Raw genomic sequence first — 23,779 nt, forward strand, 5'->3', positions numbered from 1 at the left:
TACTGTTTCCTGTTTTTTTTTCCCCCTTGGCACTCAAGTTGATCATGTCTGCCTTAATGATCTCCCGGCTGGACTACGCCAATGCCCTGTACAACGGCATTCCAGCCTACAGTCTACGAAAGCTCCAGCTGGTGCAAAACCAGGCAGCCCGGCTAGTGTATGGCCTCCCCCGCTCCCACCACTCAACCCCGCTACTGAAGGTGCTCCACTGGTTACCTGTCAGCGAGCGTTCCCTCTTTAAAACTGGCTGCATGGTTTTCCAGGCACGCCAGGGATCAGCCCCTGCCTTTATTATCTCCCTGATAAGGGAATATGTCCCGGCCAGAGAGCTTCGCTCATCTTCTCAATCCCTCCTACAGGTACCCCGCTACAAGCGAAAAAAGTGGGGAGGGGCCAATTTCTCATTTTTGGCACCCACCTTTTGGAACTCCCTCCCCGACCATCTGCGGTCGACCAAACACTACTCCCTCTTCCGTAAGGGCTTGAAAACCTTTTTATTCAATCAGGCTTTCCTGCAGTAACCCATCTATTGCTTCGCTCCTGCTTACTATGCCTTCAAAGCGCCAAGAAACCGTCTGGTGAACGCTGCGCTCTACAAATATTTTAAATTCAAATTCAATTCAAATTCCCTCCCTCCCTCTCCCTCTGTCTCCCTCTCCCCCCTACCTCTGTCTCCCTCTCCCTCCCTTTCCCTCCCTCGGTCTCCCTCTCCCTCCCTTTACCTCCCACCCTTGCTCTCCCTCCCTTTCCCTCCCTCTGTCTCCCTGCCTCTCCCCCTGTCTCCCTAGCTTTCCCTCACTCCTTCTCCCTCCCTCTGTCTCCCTCTCTCCCCCTTTCCCTCCCTTTGTTTCCCTCCCTCTGTCTGCCTCCCTTTCCCTCCCTCCCTCGCTCTACCTCCCTCACCATCCCTTTCCCCCCTCCCTCGTTCTCCTTCCCTTTCCCTCCCTCCCTCGCTCTCCCTTCCTTTCCCTCCCTCCCTTGCTCTCTCTCCCTCTCACTCCCCCTCTCTTTCCCTCCCTCTCGCTCACCCTCCCTTCGTCGCTCTCCCTCCCTTTCCCTCCCTCCCTCGCTCTCCCTCCCTCACCCTCCCTTTCCCTCCATCCCTCGCTCTCCCTCCCTTTCCCTCCCTCCCTCGCTCTCCCTCCCTTTCCTTCCCTCCCTCCCTCACTCTCCCTCCCTCTCCCTCCCTTTCCCTCCCTCTTCCTCTCCCTCCCTCTGTCTCCCTCTCCCTCCCTTTCGCTCCCTCTGTCTGCCTCCCTTTCCCTCCCTCCCCTCCCTTTCCCTCCCTCCCTTTCCCTCCCTCCTTCGCTCTTTCTCGCTCTCCCTCCCTTTCCCTCCCTTTCCCTCCCTCCCTCTCCCTCCCTTTCTCTCCCTTTCGCTCTCCCTCCCTCTGTCTCACTCTCCCTCCCTTAGCCCTCCCTCGCTGTCCCTCCCTCTCCTCCCTTTTTCCTCCCTCCACCTCCCTCTGTCACCTCACCCTGCCTGTGTGTGCCCGGGCTGTGACAGCTTCCAGGCGCACACACACAGCCGCACCTGAGCACTTCACAGGTCTTTAAAAGACCATTGGCAAGTTAATGAGGCTTTGTCACCTCTCAGCGCCCCTGTAGCCCCACTCTTACTATGGCGGGAATCGCCCGCCCCCCACAAAGCAGCAGAGTCTCTGAGTCGCTCTCCCGCCGGGGTGTTGGCTGACACTCTTTTAAAAATAAAATCATAAAACCCGGATACGATGTCTGCAAGGTCCGCGGGCCGCCAGGGAAGGCTTGCCGGGCCGCCAGCGGCCCGCGGGCCGTACTATGAATACCCCTGCTTTACACAAAGCAGACAGCTGATCTCCACTGCTCAACAGAATGTAAAGCCGTAAGTACTGCAGAGTGTAAGAGTCTAGATTTGCCCCTCATATACTTTGTGTAATAATACATAAACGCCAGTGTCGTCAATTCTCTTTAATTTTCAGTTACTCTTTGACCCTGGTACTCCGCAAACTGAGTGGTGGGTGTCCCTGCATACCCCCCATAATTAGAGAACCTGGTGCCTGGATCGCTTGATGTTGTCCTGTGTGTCTCTTCACACTGCTAATTTGAGATTGCTGCACCTGTAGATAATGGCACACTAAGAATATTTTGGTAGAAGAACTGATAAAACAAGATGTCCCGCAGTAAGAGTTTTTGAGTAATCAGGGCCCCTGTATTCCATTCTACCATGTACTGAGTAATTGGTGGCCCTGGGCAACCTTCAGCCATAAAACTTTAAAGAATGACACATTTCAGCACCACGTTCTCCCACAAAACTGACCAGTTAGTGTCCCAGTTCATTCTTGTACCATGCAAACTGAGTGACTTGTTCCCCCTGTAAATATGAGTGATGTGTGCCAATGTTATTGGTGTCTCTGAACACCGCTCTGCACTCTAAGCACTGAGTGACAGATGCCCACTGCATTCTATGAAACTTTTGCCCACATGTATCAAACTCCCGTTTTGCGATTCCAAATTTGCGATTTTTACCGAATCAAGTTGGTGGTAATTTGCGAATTTCTTGAAAAAAGCAAATTTTTGCATTTTTCAAAGTGCCATGTGATGCACATACATGCCCTTAGGGCATGTATGTGCACCACATGTGCACTCATGCTTATTTCAGGGGTGCAACAGGGTGTCCTTTGGACACCCTTGCACCCTTGAAATTATTCTCAATTTGCGATTAGCAAATTGCGAATCGCAAATTGAGAATAATTTCACATTCATTCCTATGGGCCTCCTGGCCCATAGAAATGAATGGGAAATTATTCTTTGATTGCGATTAGCAAATTGCTAATCGCAATCAAAGAATAATTTCCCATTCATTTCTATGGGCCTCCTGGCCCATAGAAATGAATGGGAAATTATTCTTTGATTGCGATTAGCAATTTGCTAATCGCAATTAAGGAATTTTAAGAAATCGCTAAAAAATAGCGAATTTCTTCATACATACCATTTTGCAATTTTCAAATAGCGATTCCTTAAAAATCGCTATTGGAGAATCGCAAAGGTGTATCTTGATACATCTGGCCCTTAATCTTTCCATGCAAAACAAAAATGAATATGTCTGTCTGTAAATAAACTGGTGCTCATGTAAAGTGCTCTGATACCCGATGTCTCGGGTCTAGTTTGCGCTATATAAAACTCTTAAAAAAAAAAGACTTGTGATATTTGCCCGCTTAGTGCATTTTAAAGAAAAAATAACTACATGTCCCGGAATTAAGTGGAACAGCATTTGAATCCTGTGACCCGTGAACATATTTAGAGCCACTGGGGGATGAGGACAACAGCGGGATGAATGTGAATTTTATGGACTAAACAAAACTGCGCTGCATCAATAGCAGTACCTGTGTTTCCTGTCGAGACTGTTTAACGTGCATGAATATGATTGCACAGTTTTATAATTGAAAATTTGAGCCTCCAAAGCTCCTTGCGGGAAGACAGGTGTGTACCTAATTCAAGGAGGCCCCACAGCACCCTTTCCGCACGGTAGGAGCGCACTTGAGGGGCTTGAGCTCGGGGTGCCAGGTCACTGTGCGAGCTTGATAGACGAAACACAGGAGCTGCAGCGTCTCGGTCTCCAGGGCAACCCATCAAGGGCTGAGGTGCACAGATGGAGAGCTTCCAGCTACCGAAGCCACCTTGAGTGGCCGAAGAAGATGGGACAGCGGGACCAGACATGAGCACCAGGTAACTGAGCCAGGGCGGCCAGGCCCCATGTGTAATGACAGAGCCACCCAGCCTGTCCACACACGCACGCACACACACACTGAGCGCGGGCTCGCCCGAGGGTATAAATAAATGGGCGCGGCACCGCACAAGGTCTCTGGCCCAGAATAGTAAGCAGAGTCTGTGTCCATCATTGTGTTGACTGAGGGCCCAAATCAGTGGCATAGGTCTACCCTTGCCCCCAGGTGACCCACGACACCATACTGGCGACGAGGCGGGTCGGCCCCACGCCTCGCCCCCGCGCACGCACGTCGGCTCCTCTGCCTTGTGCTTGCGGTGCTCGCGCTCTGCGCGCTTGAGCTGCTGCTGCAGAGACCAGATTGCGGGTGCCTACCCCGCATGTTACCTGCACCCGTCCGGCGCGGGAGTCGGGAGTAGCTGCCGTTCTTGGGTGTCCACCCTGCAGACTACCCACACCCGTCTGCTAATCGCGCCGGCTTGTGCTGCTGTTCCCTCCGCCGCACCAACCCCGCCTGCTGGATCTGCTCTTTCCGGCGGCCCGACCATGCTCGTGCCCACGTTGTGCAGCCGGCGGGTGAGGAAAGCCACCTAATCAGCGCGTCTGTGCGTGCTCGCACGGGGGGACTGGGTCGGCCCCCGTGAGCTGGGGCCCAGGTAAAGCGCCCACCCACCACCCTCCATTCGGTACCACCCTCTACGCAACGGCCAGGCACATCACCCACAGGCCGGCCTCTTGCATGTGTCTGCTTTGTGGAAGGTGAAGAGCTACCTGCCCCATCCGCATCTCAGTCAGAAGGACACCTGGGGTTCTCCACCATAATAAGGGTGCCTAGTCCTGTGCAACACCTTAAGAGCCTCGACCACGTCAATGGAAAGGACCAGGAATAGGGGACCGCCACTTCGGTCACAGGGTGCCTTGTGAGCCCGGGCCCAAGCGCACTAGGGCCCCCTCACCGGTGTGTACCGGCTCGTCTACACCTGCCCGCGAGGAAGAACAGCGGGCTCCTGCGCGCAGGTGGTCCCCGCAGCCCTACACAGACAGCCACACCTAAGGAAGATGAGTAACCCTGCCAACACCGGTGGTGCCGCCCTTTCAACTGCGGTACAAAAGCGGGTGGTGATGGACGGAGCATCTGAATCAATCAAATACTCACACCATAAGTATGGCAGGGTATGCTCAAACGTGAGTCCCTTGCTCACTTTGCCACTGGATTCAAGCAAGCCGGGCTGAAGACGGCTGGAATGCCAGAAACCGGTCCTCGGAAGCTTGTTTCCGGTCCAGGGAAGACATGGCTTGGCAGTTCGGGCTAGACTGTTCCCATGAGGCACAGGGTCAGACTGATTTGCATAAAGCCATGTCTGAACTGGGGTGGCAGAATGGGCTAAAGAACGGTGATGGATTAAACCCAGATCTTTTGACTGGGTATGAGTGTTTGATTGGTTCAGATGCTCCGTCCATTACCACCCCCTTTTGTACCGCTTTTAGCCCCCATAAGTGTGGCAGGGTATGCTCAGACGTGAGTCCCTTGCTCACTTTGCCACTGGATTCAAGCAAGCCGGGCTGAAGACGGATGGAATGCCAGAAACCGGTCCTCGGAAGCTTGTTTCCGGTCCAGGGAAGGCATGGCTTGGCAGTTCGGGCAGGACTTTTCCCATGAGGCACAGGGTCAGACTGATTTGCATATAGCCATGTCTGAACTGGGGTGGCAGAGTGGGCTAAAGAACGGTGATGTATTAAACCCAGATCTTTTGACTGGGTGTGAGTGTTTGATTGGTTCAGATGCTCCGTCCATTACCACCCCCTTTTGTACCGCCCTTTCAACTGCGCCAGTTCCTCTGAGAATGGAGCTCCAGGGCCCTGCTCCTCAGCAAGCCGCCATTCAGCCCCTGCTCCAATCCAGGCCACACCTCTCGCTCCTGCCCTTCCTGGCCTCAGGATTGCCGCCCCGCTGCAACCTTTCAGCGGACTCTCAGACCCGTCCACTGCCGCGGCAAGATTGCACTCCTGAATCAGTCGCCTCGATCATTATTTCGTTGGCGTCAGGGAGATGGATGGGAAAGTAAAGAGGTCCCTCCTCATGTGCTATGGCGGAGCTGAACTTTATGACCTATTTGAGACGCTGCCGGACAGGAGCAACGATGATGACTATGCCGGGCGGTTTCTGCTCTGAATTGCCATTTTGATCCTGAAATCAACCCGGTCTACGAGTGGTTCAAACTACGACAGGCGCGTCAAGGAGACACAGACCGTTGACAGTGCAGTAGTGTGGCTCACTGGTTAGAGGCGGCAGACCCGAGAGCAGAGGACGGCCCGGGACCAGGGTTCGATTCCCGACGCGGCAGGTATCTGGACCAGGGTCAGCGGACTCGATAATTCTCTCGCCTCGGTGCCCACTCTGATCAGCGATCACACTCGGCAACTCTGGGCATAAGCTTGCCTCATCAGCACTAACGGCCCCACCAGACCGCCGGGGATGCCTGGTCTCACCCTGGAGATACCCATTAAGGGACTATCTCTCAGGGAAGCCAGGAAGGGTTTCGCAGCGGTCGAAGCGCGGAGATACTCCTCCGGGAGTCGATCCTAGCGCTATATAAACTTGCAATTAATTAATTAATTAATTACAGACCGTTGACGCCTACTACGCCCGCCTAAGGAAATTCGCCACCTCATGTGAACTGCCAGATCAGAGACTGGAAATTTGCACCCAGCTCATTCAAGGCTGCAGGTGTGTTCAGCTCAGGCATCTCATTCTCCGACAGCCCCACATTTGCCTTGACGACATACTGGTTCTCGCAAGATCTCATGAGCTGTCCAACGCGCGGGCTGACGAGATGAAGGCGGCCCTGAATCGTCATGTGGCGATGACACGGATGCCTATAGTCAAGGAGGAAAGGGTGGACGTGATCTGGAGACGGCCTCAACAATCAAGAGGAGGTGTAAAGACTCCGCAGACCCCTATGTGCAGCAACTGTGGCATGGATCATCCTGCAGGGGGGAGATGCTCTGCGACAGGGAAAACGTGCTCACAATGCGGCAAACTGAACCACTTCGCAAAAGTGTGCAGATGCAGTGGTGGACGATGCAACAATCCTGGTTCATGCGGGCTCGCGCAGAGAGTCCGTCAACTGATGCTAGAGGACCCAGGACCCTGCAGTGACACGGCACGATCAGCTTTCAATCTCAAAGACGACGACGATGATGTGTTCATTGTGTCGTTCGTCGGCAGGGAAGGCTCCAGAAGGCGACTACCACCAATGTGCGACATCACTGTCGCAGGTTTCCCAGTGCACGCTCTGATAGACACTAGGGCCTCGGTCAATGTAATGGACATTATTCAATACGACAAATTATCGCCTCGGCCCTCTCTTCTGCAGTCCAGAGCGAAAATATACATGTACGACAGCGACGAACCACTCCCTCTATCTGGAGTCATGGAGGTGGAAATTGCCAGCAATGGCCAGGCCATGAAAACAAGATTTCACGTCATGGAAGGAAAGAGAGGAACTCTCCTCACCTGTCATACAGCGGTTGATATGCAGCTGGTGTTCTTCGCGAACCAGGTACACAAGCTACATGCGGAGGAAATGCTGAAGGACTTCCCCATGCTCTTTCAGGGTCTAGGCTGCCTCAAGGGAAAGACTTTCAAGCTGCATGTGGACCACGCGGTCAGGCCGACAGCATTGAGACATAGGAGGGTGCCATTCCACCTGCGGCCGCAGGTGGAGGAGGAACTTCAAAAGCTGGAAGAATTGGGGTTCATCAAGAAGGTGTCGGGCCCGACGCCGTGGATTTCGCCCCTCGTGGTCGCCCCAAAACCGAAGCAGCCATTCGGCTGTGCGTCGACATGTGCCTACCAAACAAGGCTGGGAAGCGAGAATGCCATCTCACACCTACGATGGATGATATAGTCGCAGACTTGAATGAGGCCCGGTGGTTCACCAAACTAGATCTCAACGCGGGATACCACCAACTGGAGCTCCACCCAGACAGCCCCAACATCACCACGTTCTCTACACACGTTGGTTTGCGCCGATACAAGAGGCTAAGCTTTGGGGTCTCTTCAGCAGCAGAAGTTTTTCAAAACGCTATAAAAGAGACACTGTCTGGGCTATCAGGTATAATCAACTTGAGCGATGACATTTTAGTATTCTCTAAGACCCTCAAAGATCACCACATCCATCTCAGGGCCACTCTGCAGGGCCTGGCCGAGCATGGGCTCACCCTGCAATGAGCCAAGTGTTCCTTTTTCCAAGAGTCCGTAGACTTCATTGGCTACATTTTCTCAAGGAGCGGGCTCCGCGTTGACCCAAGAAAGGCAGAAGCCATCCACTCAGCACCAAAGCTGACAACCGCGACCGAGCTCCGAAGCATCGTGGGGATGGCCACATACTTTGGCCGGTTCATCCCTAACCTCGCGTCTCTCTCCGAGCCCCTTCGGGTCCTGACCAAGGCAGGACAAGCATGGATGTGAACAGCGAAAGAAGACACGGCATTTCAAGCGGTCAAAAGTGCTCTCATTGATGACGGGGTGATGGCATACTTCCGCCCGAAACAGGCGCACGGAGATCATCATCGACGCAAACCCCGTTGGCCTCAAAGCTGTTCTCATGCAAGAGACGTAGTCAAGAGATTGGGTGCCCACTGCGTACGCCAGCAGAGCGCTGACCGCCACGGAAATGCGCTATGCCCAGAATGAACGGGAGGCATTGGCGATAAAATGGGCCTGCCAACACTTCCATCTATACCTCTATGGCCATGAATTCTGGGTAATCACAAACTACAAGCTGCTTGTGCCGCTGTTCGCTGATCCAACGAGGCTTGCCCCTCCCGGATAAAAAGGTGGGCCGCACAGCTGCAGACTTATCGCTTTGAGGTACACTTCCGGCATGGAGCAGACAATCCGGCTGATTTTCTGTTGCACCACCCAAAGACAGCCTTACCCGCTTCCGTGCGATACGAGGTCGAGGAGGTCGAAGAATTTGTGCAAATGATCTCGCAGGAGGCCTGTCCTGTTGCCCTCACGCTTGAAGACATAGGGAAAGCCACAGAGTCAGACGAGTGTCTTATTAAGGTGAAGAAAACGCTGGCCAATCGGAGCTGGAAACACTTCCTTGATGGCGTCAAGGAAGTGTTGGAGTAGTGCTGCGGGGCACATCGCTCGTGATCCCAACAAGTCTGCAAAAGGAGGTAATTTGGCTAGCGCATCAAGGCCGTCAAGGAGCGTCCAAAACTAAAGCCAGATTAAGAAGCAAACTGTGGTGCCCCGGGATGGACACCATGGTGGAGGAGGTGGTGCGCAACTGCCACTCATGCACCATCACAGGCAGTGTTCCGGTTCCACACCCTGTAATCACGGAAGAACCTTGTCTGAAGCCATGGTCCAAACCAAATATGGACTTCGGATCGTTCCCGGATGGCCGGAACACTCTCGTGCTCATAGACTCGCATTTATAATTCCCTGTAGTGGAGGTGATACCCTCAACGGCATTCTCCCACGTTAAGACTGTACTTGATCGGACATTTGCAATGATGGGTCTGCCTGCAGAGATCCGGTCAGACAACGGGCCACCCTTCCAGGACAGAGACTATCAAGCATATTTGACATCTAGGAGCATCAAACACCGGAAGATCACCCCACAGTGGCTGCAGGCTTATGGAGAAGTCGAGCCGTTCATGCGCACGCTAAACCAAGCTCTTCGAATCGGGGTGGAAAAAGGAGATGATGCTGAAGAGTGCTTCTCTCAGTTCCTAAGTGCATACCGCCAAACACCCCATTGCACCACCCGGTGTGCCCCAGCGCACTTGCTATTCCGAAAAGCTCCCAAGGACTGTGTACCGGCTGGCCCATCCTGGAGTCCCCCAGAACTCGACCAGAATGCCACCCAGAACAGGAGGATACAAACAAATGACAAAGCAAGCCCAGCTCAAAGAGCCCGACCCATGTCCATCGCAGTTGGGGACAAAGTGATACTAAAGGACCGGCATCCAAATTGGAAGTACCGCACTGCCTACGAGCCGGAGGTGTGGGAAGTAGTTAACATCCATGGAACCATGGTGTCGGTGGCACGAGCACCCGAGTGGTCACACGGAACACATCATGGTTTAACAGAGTCCCTAGAGAGCAGGGGACTGCAGAACAGCAAGCTGAAGGTACCGAGCATGGAGAAGGACCAGCCTCCGCTGAGACCTCCCAGTGCCAAAGAGAGGAGATGCCAATACAACCAAGGACCGAACTCGAGACAACAGACGACCGGAATAGTGCAGCGGAGAGTCAAAATGTCCCTGCGGAACATCCCGAAGAGTCGGAAGCAAGTGAGAACCCCCGGATTCAGAAGTATAGTCTCCGGCCAAACCCGACCCCCAGTCAAAGACTAAAAGACTATGCTTGGCGCATGAACAAGATCTAAAGGACATCTCATCCGGGACTATGTGTGCGTATGATTGGAGGGATGTAATGACGAAGTCACCCGGCCGGTACACACACCCACTCACGCACACACACCCCGAGGGCGGGCTTTTACATTTTGTGCTAGCTCCAATGTTTTGTATGTGGCTATAGAACATCAGGTGTCCTAGTAGATCCAACTAACCTTGTGCAAAACCGATATCCATTACCAAATATTTGGGGGTTAACATTGCATGAACATCTACTCAGTAGTAGATGTTACCAGGAATAGAAACATACAATAATAACATGGCATTTTATAGTCTCTACTAAGAACCCTTCAGGTGCTTTAAATATTGTGTTTTATGCCCTATTCAAAGTATTGACTTCAGAAGGATGAATGGTTAAGTGGAATCACCAGGATTCCAGCATGTGATGTGGAAATTGCACGGTGTTCTCAACAGCAGGCGGTGAATCAATGAAGCTATCTTCCTGGCTGCTCAATTTAGGTTTCATTTTCGAATAGTTAAGTGCACCAAAAGTGTCAATAAAATTGTGAGAAAATTGACATTGCATCAATATTTGTGTTGATAAGTCTGAGGTCCCAGAATTGAGGATAAATAAAAAAGCAAATACGGGATTGGCTTCATGGCTAAAGATGTTCTTTGTATCTCTTCAGCGAGAAGAGCTTTCCTGTGGTCATCAATATCAAATTGACAGCCATCGGCAGGCACATACCAAGGGCCATGGGAGATGGCTAAAGGGGGTTCACTGTTCTCAGATCTGTGAAGATCCAAAGACTGAAGATGGCAATATTCAGAACAAACTATGAAAAGTGAAAGTAAATGCCTCAATGACTGAGAAATCCGAATCAACCACTGACCACAAGTGATGTAAAAGAAATCTTCAGCTCAGTAGTATAGCCCTTCCTTCCCCACCTTAAAATCCTACGATTAAAGTAGATATATTTTATATTAGAATTGTACAGTATGGCAATCACCTTATGCTCAGATTAAATCCCCAGCAGATCTCATGTATGAATATATGTGTGTATGTATGTGGTATGTGTGCACCACATACCTATCCCAAAAGGCAGAAGAGTACAGAACCAGGTAAAATACAAGCGTACAGTCAATGAGTGATAGGAGAGGTTGCTTAGTTCTGGAACCAGAAGGGTGTGGTTAATACACTGGGAAATGTGCCTAGACACCTACGTGTGGTAGAGCGCTCTATAAACTGCAATTTCATTTAATTTCAAATAGTGTTCTTTAAAGAGGTGTGTCTTCAACTTTTTCCTTAATTGGAGTATTGTCTCATGATAATGTGGATGAGAGGATGGTGTCTTCGCCAGATATTCCCAGCAAACTTGGAAACCCAAGTACAGAGAAAAATCAGTTTTTCTACCCAACGTTGTTCCACCCACTTACCATTGTCCATTTGCAACTTTTCAATACAGCTTTTCAAGCTACTATTGACAGCACAGTTGCACACTGCCTGAAGCTCCCTGATGGAGTCCCCCATCATTAAATGATGCTCCCGTTGTTCGTTGAATGTATCAGCAATATCAGAAAAAAGCTTATCGACATCCGGAATGTCCACCACTTTCATTGTGAGTTTCTGATCCTTGAGCAAATCTGCTGAAGACAGAACATAATTTTTGAAGTGTAATACCTAATAACAAATTCACCATTGTGGATCAAGAAAGGTTCAAATTCGCTAGGTCAAGCATGTCATGTCTTTAGTTTTGGAAAAATGGGATTGTATACTTTAGTCCTGGTAAAGGATGAGAGGCCCACTAATGGCAGTAATGGAGGATGAGCGTGTGCAGCTCCAGTTCAAGAGGACACTGAAGATGCTTATACATCTAAGTCGCCAAGAGACGCACATGTTGCAACTGGCCCTGTATCATATGGCTTTTTAGTTATTGTTTTATTGGAAAATTCCTAAAGTTTTGCCACTGCCACATACTAAATTGTCTACACCAACAAAATCAGTTGTAAACTAAATCGTTCATTCGCTCACAACCTGGGAAGTGAATAACTCCTTTAATTGTACATAACTTTCCCTATACATTTCTGGACAAGACCACCATCACAAATATGGCAAAAACAGCACTGTGGTTGCGAGCCACTGCACTGTAATTAAGGAATGAGCAATGAGTCTTAACTTCCTTCTTGATCACTTAGCAACCTCATGCACAATGTCTTTCAATGTGAGGTACTAACACTAATATGGATTATTCAGGACTCCCAATACATTAATTCACACCATACATGTCTGCAAGTCTATCTATGTGAGTCACTTTGTTTTATGCACTTTCAGAGGCAAAAGACTCATCTGGAAACACAACCATGTGAAGTATGCCTTCATTATGAAGCAACATAATCTCAACTGGTCTCTCCTTGGAGTTCACCTGAAACCCTGAAGTTTTGTAGGGTTGCCTCTAGAGAATACCTCTCTTCCTAGCTACAATCTGGCACTCCCCAAATATCAATGAAAGTTAAGAATTGCCTGTGCACCACCTCTAACATGATATTGCAGTGCATTTAAAAAATCCAGAAAAGAATTCATAGTACCTTCTGGATCAGAGACGGCATGTGGGGTCCGTTTTGAGACGGCCGGCCCGCTGACAAGCACAGAAGCGTCATTTGTCGGAACATTGTCTATAGGAATAAAAAATACTTGTGTTAGTTTCCGTTACATAAATATGAGAAGGCTGCTTGAGGAAGAGGGTAGACAGAGAAAGGGAAATGTGTCCCCTTGGATATTTTTAGAGGGGTCTGCATCTTCATTAATTGTGCTCATTATGTCTATAATGTATGCGTGGGGAGGGTGTTAACTTTTAATCTTTCTTTTTACAAGAGGACATAATGTGTTCAGAAATAAAATAATGAAGGCCTATATTAGTAAACTCTAAGCAACTTGTAGATCTTATATATATATATTTTTTTTATTCGGAATGTTTGATCCCTAGCAACAAAGAGAAAGTGGACTATTAACTTGCTGTGTTCTTGCTCTGGAATCAGTTATACAAGCAGGCTGTATCTAGTGCTCCAGAATCCAGTTATCTGCACTGTGCAGGGACTCACAATATCAAAACCAAGGTCCAGTGTTTTTAACGCTCTTTTGATAGAACTCAGGTAAGTTTAAGAGGTTATCAACTTCGTGAATTTCAGGAAGTTGCAGACATTTTGAATAATATACATGTAAAAACCTGCTACATCTCGGTTTTTGGAGGGAGAAACACTGGACTGTGCCACGTTTCTGCAGAAAAACTCATCCTTAGGCCATGGTGTTCAAAGTTCACCAAGTTTTGGCTTTCTGAACGGCACAAAACATGTTTTATTTTGTACAAACCTACTATAGACTTTCTTCTTCAATATAGATACATACACAAAGAGTTAAGAGAGTTCCATAAATGTTCCTTTCTGCAGAAGCTTACTGACAACTGGAGGTGGATAATACCAACCCAGCAAGCTAGCAGTCTGCTAATGAAATAATCGGATCTATTGCTTTATAGGCAACATCTAAGTATTTTATCTTACACAATCTCTATGTAAAGTAAAAACTCATAATTATTTGTAGGAAACTCACCTCTCTACATAGTGCACCACAATGGGCTACATTATGCAAAGAGGTTAGGGAGGCCCTTGTTGGTTTATAGAGGCAAAGGTAGATAATACCAACACTATTTTTGTGGTAGTGTGGGAGAGCAGTAAGGCTTATCAGAGGGTAGTGCTAAGCATTTGCTGGACTCCCAGAGGCAATAACTGATACAAACACTCAATGAATGAAGTTGAGGCTGAAATAGAAAAATAGTACTTCTTTTGTTATAAATATTTAGACCAAGAACTTCTGGTACAAGGTAACACCTTTCGCAATATGAAAAAATCACAGTAAATGCAATATTTATAGTTGTGCAAAATTACGCACAATACAATTCCCATGGAAGGAAAATAGCATTCGGAAAATCAATACAATACAGTTACTTTTCTTGTATTAACCTTTTGAAATCAGTAGGTTCAAGGGCCATGGTCCAAAGTTCCATAGGTAAGTTGTCAGTAACTTCCTGGGTTTCTCTGGAGCAAGCGGACTTTGTAGCTGGTGTGCTATAAAGGACGGTAGTCACTTGTAAAAGTAAAGCAAAGTAGGCAAGTCTCTGGACTCTCAAAGGAGAGCAGAGGTCAAAAGAGCTCTGGGGCCACGGAAGCACAGCTGGTTCAAAGATATAATGGACCTGGGGACTCGTATTGACGAGTGTCCAGCCCATGTGCTCCCTTTGGCCTCCCTGTTCACTTACAATATCCAAGAATCAACATGGATATTGCAGGGGCATATCTTCCTATGCAGATATGCCTTCACAGGATATATAGTACACCATGCCATAGGACTATAAGGCCTGCTATAAGTGTGTCTTATCTATGTACCATGCAATGTCTGTGGGCTGGGTGCAGTGAGGATGTGCAGCTGGGCAATAGGGTGCAAAGAGGCACCTCACGGTCAGGGGTTGGCATTTTGGAGCGATGATTCTGGAGCTGCTGGGCCACTGCTGAGGTGGGTCTCCTGAGTACTGATATCCCTAGTCAGGTCATGGTTCACTGTAAAGTATGAGTGCGCTTGGACTCAGTTAAGCAGGTTTTTTGCAACTGGGGGTCCAGTACCCTGGGTATTTGTGCATTTGGCTCCAGTTGGTCCTGGGGTCTTATTCCTGGTGTAGAGGCTGAGCTGAACCTCCAGAACAAGTGTACCTTTTGTTGTTACTCTGAGACATTGGTCGGGCTTGGGAGCTGGATGACGCTGGACCAGACTTCGGTTTAGACCTGCGGCTGCAGGGAGATAGCACTTCTATCTTAAGAGAGTTCCTTCATGCTTTACGAAGTGCTGATGACCCTCCAGGGTCTGTGGAGGCCACACAGCGATGGAGCTGAGCTGGAGGATGGCAATTGCCAAGTTCTGTGGTGGCAGGCAAGAGTTTGCACCCAAAGTTCATCAGATGATCTGCAGTTGGGTAGCTGTGGATTTGCTGCGTGTGGCCGTGGCTGTCACTCCTCATCTTGCCTGCTCTCTTCCCGCGGCCGGGCTTGGCTGCGCCCCCTGCTGATCGGCTGTTGCTCTGCTCACCGGGGCTGAATCTGGACGCTGGCTGGCCGGGCTTTGCTCCGCCGGACACGCCGCTGTGGACTGCAAGCCCCAGGATCCCGTGGGGCAGGAGGCATCACCAGTGCACGCTAGGAGGCGCATAAAGCCACGCCTGGCGCTGAGTCCTCTGGTAGCTGTGGTTTTGCTGCGTGTGGCCTTGGCTGTCATTCCTCATCTTGCCTGCTCTCTTCCCGCGGCCGGGCTTGGCTCCGCCCCCCTGCTGATCGTCTGTTGCTCTGCTCACCGGGGCTGAATCTGGATGCTGGCCGGCCGGGCTTTGCTCCGCCGGTCACGCCGCTGTGGACTGCAAGCCCCAGGATCCCGTGGGGCACGAGGCATCACCAGTACGCGCCAGGAGGCGCATAAAGCCACACCTGATCCCTCGTCCCGCGAGGGCGCGGGCGGGCCGTCTGTGGCCATCAGGGGCTGACAGAGCCCGGGCTGGGCCACCCCCCTAAGATCGGGACTGAGAACTTTAGAAGTAAGGTCACACCTTATACCTTAATATTGACATCAAATGGACAAATTGTGTTTTACATAGATAAATGAACAGTCAACCGATAGGTGCTATACTTTTGAGTTTATTGGCAACTTGTTTATAATTACCTATAAGATGTCTAAAAAACAGGCACACAAAGGAAGATACCACCAGGGGGAACATTGAAGGGGACTTTAGATCACTTTATTACGCGGGCTACTACAGCCATAGAACACGAAATTCTCCGGACTGAGCGTCGCCTATCTTTAGAAACTGTATGCAATAAACGCTCCTCCTTGGGACTAATTAAATTAGCCCTTACACCCCCAGCACTTGGGGTTGAAAATGATTTAAGTAACTCTCTGAACACTTTGTCCCAGACGGACCAAGTAGGGAATCCACACTGGAAAATTTAAGCATCGAGCCTTGTCTGGAAATTATTTCAGAAGAGAGTGCTTTAGGCTCCCCACCAATTCCCATAGTTAAAGACAGCTTGCAATCTATCCCGCAAGGCCAGGATCTATCATCTAAAAGGAAACGCGGGGGTTAGGCACAGGGGAAGACTAGCGAAAGCCGCAAAAATGTATACAAGTCCTCCTAAGGCAAGTACTCGAGCCCCCAAAAAAGCAAATTAGGATTTATTTCCCCAACGGCCCCTTCAAGCTCAACCCCAAGATCTATTGGGTAACATCGAATTATTAGTGAAATCTCAGATTTTACCTCTGGTTGAAAGAGTTAAGAGAATAGGGGAAAAAGTGGGGACCATAGAAGAAGCGATTAAGTCAAACACAGTACTTATTAAGAAACTGGTGGATAATCCACAAACTCAGATCCCTACCCAGATTAAGCCCGGCAAAATTAATGAGGCAGTGAAAATTTTTATTCCAAGTGAGCCGGACCCCCTGGCCGCATCATTACCAAACGCACAGGAGTCATGATTAATCCCTGGAAGTACCTCAGCACATACTGAGACAGGCAATGTAGGGCAGAGGAATGATGCGCCAAGTATATACAAGGCAGGTAATAGTTTGGGTAGACCTGATAGATTAGACTCTCGTATCGATGTGCCACAAGAGGTGGCTCCTTACGTGAGTATTCTGTCAGGGGTGCCTGAAATTCCACATGGGAAAGCAGAAGGATACCAAGAGCTAACAAGCATTTGCAATACAATAGGTCTCGCATTAGGAAAGTTTGAGCTATTGGTCTTGTAAATGACAAATTCTTTATTTATGTGTTGGTTTTGAAAATAGCGAAATTAATAGCTTTGTTATTTACAATGCCAATAGTTTTGCAAATGTGACACCTATAGCATTTGTAATGCAATATGTGTTGTATTTACGTGACTTAGATGTATTGATATTACAAATAAAAATGGCTTTTATTTTTTAATAATTAATACTTAACTAAAAGTTATTGTAATTTATAATGCCAATAGCTTTTGTAAATAACTTTTGTGAAGATTATGTTCATTGTATTTTATTGTTACGAAAATCCAAGAACAGAAGTGAAATATTAACATTTTTTGGTGACATTTGTAATAAAGCTTCAAACATTGAGAGAACATATTTGAACTAGTTGTTGTTGAATGGTTGCACAGATTGATGCTGTTGTGGCGCAGAGTGATGTTGTGGTGGCGACGAGTGATGCTGTAGCGTTCAGTGATGCTGTGGTAGCGCATAGTGACGTTGTGGTGCCCCTGAGTGATGCTGTGGTGGTGCTAAGTGATGCTATGGTGATGTGATAGATAGAGGGAGGGCGATAGATAGCAGGAGGGCGATAGATAGAGTGATGGCGATAGATAGTCAGATAAAGTTTATTTATGTTGCATTGAGTAGAATGTAAGTATGAGGTGTGTAATTGTGTGGCACTGAGTGGTATTATGCGGAGTGTATGTACGTTGTATTGAGAAGAGTGTAATTATGTGGCGTGTAATTATGTGGCACTGAGTGGTAATCTGGGGAGTGTATGTTGTTTTCAGTAGAGTGTAATGTTGTGTAGCGTAATTATGTGGCACTGAGTGGTATTTGGAATGTATGTTGCATTGAGTGCAGTGTAATTATGTAGCATATAATTATGTGGCACTCTGTGGTATTATATGGAGTGTATTTATGTAGCGTTGAGTAGAGTGTAATTATGTTGCTTCTAATTAAGTGGCACTGACTGGTATTATGAGGAGCGTATGTTGTATTTAATAGAGTGTAATAGTGTGGCGTGTAATTATGTGGCAATGAGTGTTATTGTTCGGAGTGTATGTTGCATTGAGTGCAGTGTAATTATGTAGCATATAATTATGAGGCACTGACTATTATTGTGTGGAGTGTGAGTTGCATTCAGTAGAGTGTAATTATGTGGCGTGTAATTATGTGGCACTGAGTGGTATTTGGAGAATATGTTGCATTGAGTGCAGTGTAATTATGTGGCGTGTAATTATGTGGCACTGAGTCGTATTGTGTGGAGTGTGTGTTGTATTCAGTAGAGTGAAATTGTGTGGCGTGGCTGGCTGGATGGATGGATGAATGGACAGTGTAATAGAGAGTGCATACAGTGACAGAGAGCTTGGGAAGGACAGAGGAAGAGAAAACGTGTAATAAAGAGTGAGGGAAAAACAGAAGATGATTTAGAAACAGAAGAAAGTGAGAGAGAACAGAGAGAGAGAGAGAAAGGGAATAATGAAGAGGGACAGAGAGGGTGAACACGTAAGATTGATTGAGAGAGAATGAGGGGCAAAGAAAATGAGAGTGTAAAAGAAAGGATGAATGGAGAGAGGGGGAGATGGACATAGGCAAAGAATGAGAGAGACTTAGAAGGAAAAGAGGAGGAGTGAGAGAAAGAGGAAAATACTAGAGAATGGGAGAAACACAAGGCAAAGAGAGCATAATAGATACAGCGAGAGGCAGAGAACATCTTGTTAGGCCATAAAAGAAAGACTGTATAAGACGATGAAAAAGAGTAAAAGAGAGAGAGGGAAAGAGATAGGGGCAGGGAGAGAAAGTAAAAGATATAACTGAAGAGATTAACAACCCCTCTGGGACATGAGCCAAGATTACCGAAATCTGCCGGGACAGCTGGTGACAATCCGGGACTGTCCGGGCAAATCCGGGACGTCTGGTCACCCTACCACTCCCACACTATGAGTGAAAAGCTGTTTTTGAACCAACGCAAATGTGCCAAGAGTTTTTGAATAAAACCATGTGATATCATCAGGTGACAGCCATATCCCAATGAAAACAGTCAACAAACACCCTGTATCTGGACCCACATTGGAGCACTAACGTGGATACACCACTTCTAAAACATGCTGTGCGTGAAAGACACATCTCATGCCCATGACGAACTTAAAACAGTAAATCATTAAAATGAAGGTAAATATAACTAATGTAAAATAAATAAAAAGTAAACAGCTATTTGCGAGATGGGAACATTATTTGCCTGTGTTGAAAACAGGGATAAACGCTGTCCGTGTCCTCACTGTGCAGAGCTGTGACTGGAAAGTGAACCTTGAAGATTTTAGGGGCTGGACTGCGGATCCCTTTGAAACACTGCCTCGCAGCCGTGAACAGGGATGTAATTAGGGGGGAGGTGGGGGGGAGGAGAAGTGAGGCCAGTGCGCACTGCGCACGATGGGGAAGCTACCACTCCCACACCACGAGTGAAAAGCGGTGTTTGAACCAACGCAAATGTGCAGAGAGTTTTTGAGGAAAACCATGTGATATCATCAGGTGACAGCCATCCCAATGAAAACAGACAACAAACACCCTGTATCTGGACCCACATCGGTGCACTTAGTGGATACACCACTTCTAAAACATGCTGTGCGGGAAAGACACATCTCATGCCCATGACGAACTTAAAACAGTAAATCATTAAAATGAAGGTAAACATAACTAATGTAAAATAAATAAAAAGTAAACAGCTATTCGATATGAAAGATGGGAACATTATTTGCCTGTGTTGAAAACAGGGATAAAAGCTGTCCGTGTCCTCACTGTGCGGAGCTGTTACTGGAAAGTGAACCTCAAAGCTTTTAGGGGCGGGACTGCGGATCCCTTTGAAGCACGCCCTCGCGGCCGTGACCAGGGATGTAATTAGGGGGGTGGGGGGAGAAGTGGAGAAGTGAGGGCGAGCAACAGATGGCTTTGAAGTGGACGCGCTCGAGGCAGGCAGATGGAAAGCGCGTGCAGCAAGGGGCGGAGCGGATCCCTAGAGTTGCATCAGGAAAGCTAAACCAGCAGGCGGATGCGCGTTCACGATCACATGCACTTGTGGAAATCCGGCGGCTGGTTTAGCTTTCCTGATGCAACACTAAAATTCGATCCTATCCATTTCTTGCGGAATGGGATAGGCTCGACCTAAAAAACAAGGTAGTTTTTTGGCTAGGCAAAAATAGACCAATTCCTCCTAGCATTTATGGGAAAATTCTTCATGACAGGAGGGTGGGGTGGCTAGGACATAGGCCAAAGAATGTACTAGGGGACTTGGTTATTGTTAATTGTAAGGATAAACGTGTGATCCCTTATCTCCAAACTTGTCACACTCAAAGAGGAGATGGAGGCATACCTACGTGGGATCTAGGCCATTTCTATCCCAGACCCCGACATATGCCCCTTGAAAGACGACAAATAGGATATCCCTATTCAGGTAGATCAGCAGGTCCTAGTCTAAACGGCCATAACATCCCAATATCTAACCGGTTTGACAGACTTTCAGGCTTAGAAGCTGTTGACTGACTTCCTAGCGATATCCTCAATCTTAATGAAAAACAAACTCCACAAGAAAGTGTGATAGATAGGGCACAGGTGGTGGCAGTGTGGGTGCACTGTGAGGGGTTGGCTGATGTAAATTACTCTGAACAGGACCCCCAGAGAGAGGTCTCGTGCAAGAGGGGGAAATAGTCAATCACATATTTGAAACTGTGATAGCTAATCCTGGAGAATGCGGATCAACTAGAAACACAGTAGCAGTGGGCGATCCGACCAGGGCTGGGTTGCCCCTCGCAGGTAATGCTGTCAGGAATTCGAATAGTTCCACTGATAATGGGGAAGTATGTTCTGGAATGTGGCAGGATTAACATCCAAAATAAATAATATCTTATGGGACAACATTATAAATAGGTATGATATTCTAGGATTCCAGGGGACATGGGCCACAGAGCCCCTACATTTCTGTGGATATAAAACCATCCCCACATCAGCAGTGGGGGGATCACATGGTAGGGCTAAGGGAGGTCTATGTTTATATTTGTCAAACCAGCTCAAATATGAGAAAGCACAATTGTTATCCCACAATAGTTATTATCAGCTGGTGAAGATAGATATTAATAAGGCGGCTTGTGTTATAATTATAAATTTTTATAACAACATCCCAGTTACTGATATTGCTCAAACAATAAAAATGCTGGGTGTTGACTTAACACACGAAATGGATATAAATATGAAAGAAGTATCGGTTATTTGGTGGGGGATTTTAATTGTGCCCTCTGTAAGAGGGGCCGTCAAGGTATTTGTGGTTTTATGTTGGATCAGGATACTACCCTAACACATTTTGTACACACCATATGTGTGGATTTGTTAAATGAAACTTTGTTTTCCTGCGATCTGGGTTACGCGAATGAAATCAGCCAAATAGAATCTCCCTTTCTCCCGACTTTTATTGGTAGGGGTGCGTCCACAACAATTGATTTTATTTTATTCTCTGTTAGGTATGGATGCCAGATTAGAACTTGTAAGACCCTCAACATTCCATTTAGTGATCATCGACCATTAATTATGGAGTTCGTAAACCCATTTCAGGACCTAGATCAAGAGCAGTTACCTAGGCAAGCGGTCCAAGACGTGATGCTTGGAAGACAAAATGGTTATTCCCTTAAGTGGAGTAAACTGGCTCCGGACAAATTCTTACACAAACTGGTGACTAAATGTTTAAAAAGTATCCTGATCTGTCTGGATGGGCATGCAGACAGCCAAAGCATAATTAAACACTTTTACCTTATTGCATGCACAAAGGCACTTTCTGAACTTAAGAATGCCCTACATGGGATTCCCCGCGACCTCGTATTGGTCAGAGAGCTACGGAAAGCTCATAATGAGGCGTTGAAAAGAAGGAAGGCTGCAATGAAAAAGGACGCCTGGTAGTCCCTATGTGAGGCCTCGATTACTAGAGATCAATCTGCATTTTGGAAAGCGGTAAACACCCCCTTTCTATATGATAATACTAAGGCACGTATAGAAATAGCGATTGGAGAAGATGAATGGGTAAACTATTTCTCCCAGTTGTACAGCAACACACAGGGGGAATACCAAGTGCTATCTCATACACCTGGGGGGGAGAGGCCTAAGGATATGAAACTGGATGTTACCCTGAAAGAAGTAATGGCGAGTCTTAAAGCTACTCGGGGAGGAAAAGCTGCAGGCCCTGATGGCATCCCAGCAGATTTGTTTAAAAATAATATTGAGCTCTGGGGGCCCATTTTAGTACAAGTTTTTAATGCTACCTCCGAGAGGGGTCTAAACGCCTTATGGTTTACTTCTGTAATTGTGTCTACTTTCAAGAAGGGAGATAGGCAAAACTGTGCATGTTACCGACCCATCTCCCTATTAGATTCATCCATAAAAATCCTTGGGAGAGTTATTTTAGGAAGACTCCAAAGCTGGGCAGAGGAGAATATGATAATCAGCGATTTGCAGTATGGCTTCCAGAAGGGGGTTGGAACGATAGAGCAGGGCCAAAATGTATTTATCTTGCAACAAAAATACACCAGGGCAAAGGGGGAGCGCATATATTTTACATTTGTTGGCTCAACGTCAGCATTCAATCGTGTTTCTCACAGTAAACTATGGACAATATTAGAAAGTTTGGGGGTGGAAGAAACTATTATTTGTTTCCTAAGGGAATTGTATTCAGGTGCCACTGCATCTGTTCGTTTTGGGAAGAACGGAGAATGCACCAGATCTTTTGGGATAGGCTGTGGGGTACACCAGGGGTGCGTTTTGGCCCCCTTTCTATTCTTAGTTTATATTAATGACCATGAAAGAATCTTGCTTCAAGAGTGCAGGGGCATGCCCATGGTAGATAAAAGATCAATCCCTGCACTCTTGAATGCAGACGATGCGGTCATAATGGCATGGACCCCTATTGCCCTACAGGGTCTAATAACGCCTTTATGTTAAATCTAGATCTGAAAATCAATTGTACAAAAACGGTCTCAATGAATTGTGGTCCTGATAACCGTAAACAGAGAACAACTATTCATATAAATGATAGTCTTCTGGATTCCACTCCTACCTTTCCCTACTTAGGCATCCTGTTTCATGAGTCTGGCACATGTGTGAGTGCCATAAAAGCAAGAAGCCTTATGTTTTCTAAATCAATAATGGCCTCAAAAAATTTTACCAGAAAAATGGGGAAAAAGCCAATCAGGGAACTCTTAATTTTTTTTAATGCAACCTGTGTATCAATCGCTGTTTATGGTTCAGGAATCTGGGGATATGCCACCATAAAAACAATTCAAGTAGTGGAAAACATGTTCATGAGATACATCTTAGCTGTACCTGAGAGCGTCTCAAGTTACATTTGCCACACAGAACTCGGGCAGACATACATCGAAGATATAATTAAAGCCCAGCCTATACTTCTTTGGCATAGGGTCTGGACTACCGACGAGTGTGTACTGAATCGCACTATCTTGATGGATGTTTTAAGTTTAGAATACGTGAGTAGGATTAAATGGCTTACCTATGTGAAAGATTTCCTTGTAAAAATGGACTGCCAGAAAAACTATGATGATCCCCTCACAATGAGCAATATCCCAAGGTAGATACTGAAAAAACAATGTATGAAGTATCTTGAAGATAAAAGAGCCAGCGAGGAAACAAAGAAAAAGACTGTACGCTCACATCAATTAATATTGACTCAGGACAAACTACAGCTATATTTAACCCTACATATGAATAATTATGAGAGGTTTGCCCTTACACGGTTCAGGCTAAATATTCTTTTTAGAGTTCTCAGTTTCCCTGTTATGAATATCTGGTCCCATGATTTAATTAAGTGTCCCTGTGATGATCTCTCAACCC

General features: G+C 47.4%; 1 protein-coding gene across 2 annotated transcripts in view; it reads right to left on the bottom strand.

The window, feature by feature from the left end:
• LOC147702354 (uncharacterized) overlaps positions 1–23,779 on the bottom strand; it is a 161,022-nt gene that overhangs the window by 72,544 nt on the left and 64,699 nt on the right. Inside the window, exons 3-4 of one of the 2 annotated variants that reach the window (XM_086930979.1) lie at positions 12,667–12,753; positions 11,518–11,724 (exon numbers count right to left, since the gene is read on the bottom strand). In XM_086930979.1, coding sequence (XP_086787105.1) covers positions 11,518–11,724; positions 12,667–12,753 — 294 coding nt within the window. Of the gene's footprint in view, positions 1–11,517; positions 11,728–12,666; positions 12,754–23,779 lie in introns of both variants that reach the window. The other variant, XM_086930978.1, reaches the window with a different exon arrangement.

The sequence above is a fragment of the Lissotriton vulgaris genome, chromosome 7, assembly GCF_964263255.1.
Source record: "Lissotriton vulgaris chromosome 7, aLisVul1.2, whole genome shotgun sequence".
Classification (NCBI taxonomy): domain Eukaryota; kingdom Metazoa; phylum Chordata; class Amphibia; order Caudata; family Salamandridae; genus Lissotriton; species Lissotriton vulgaris.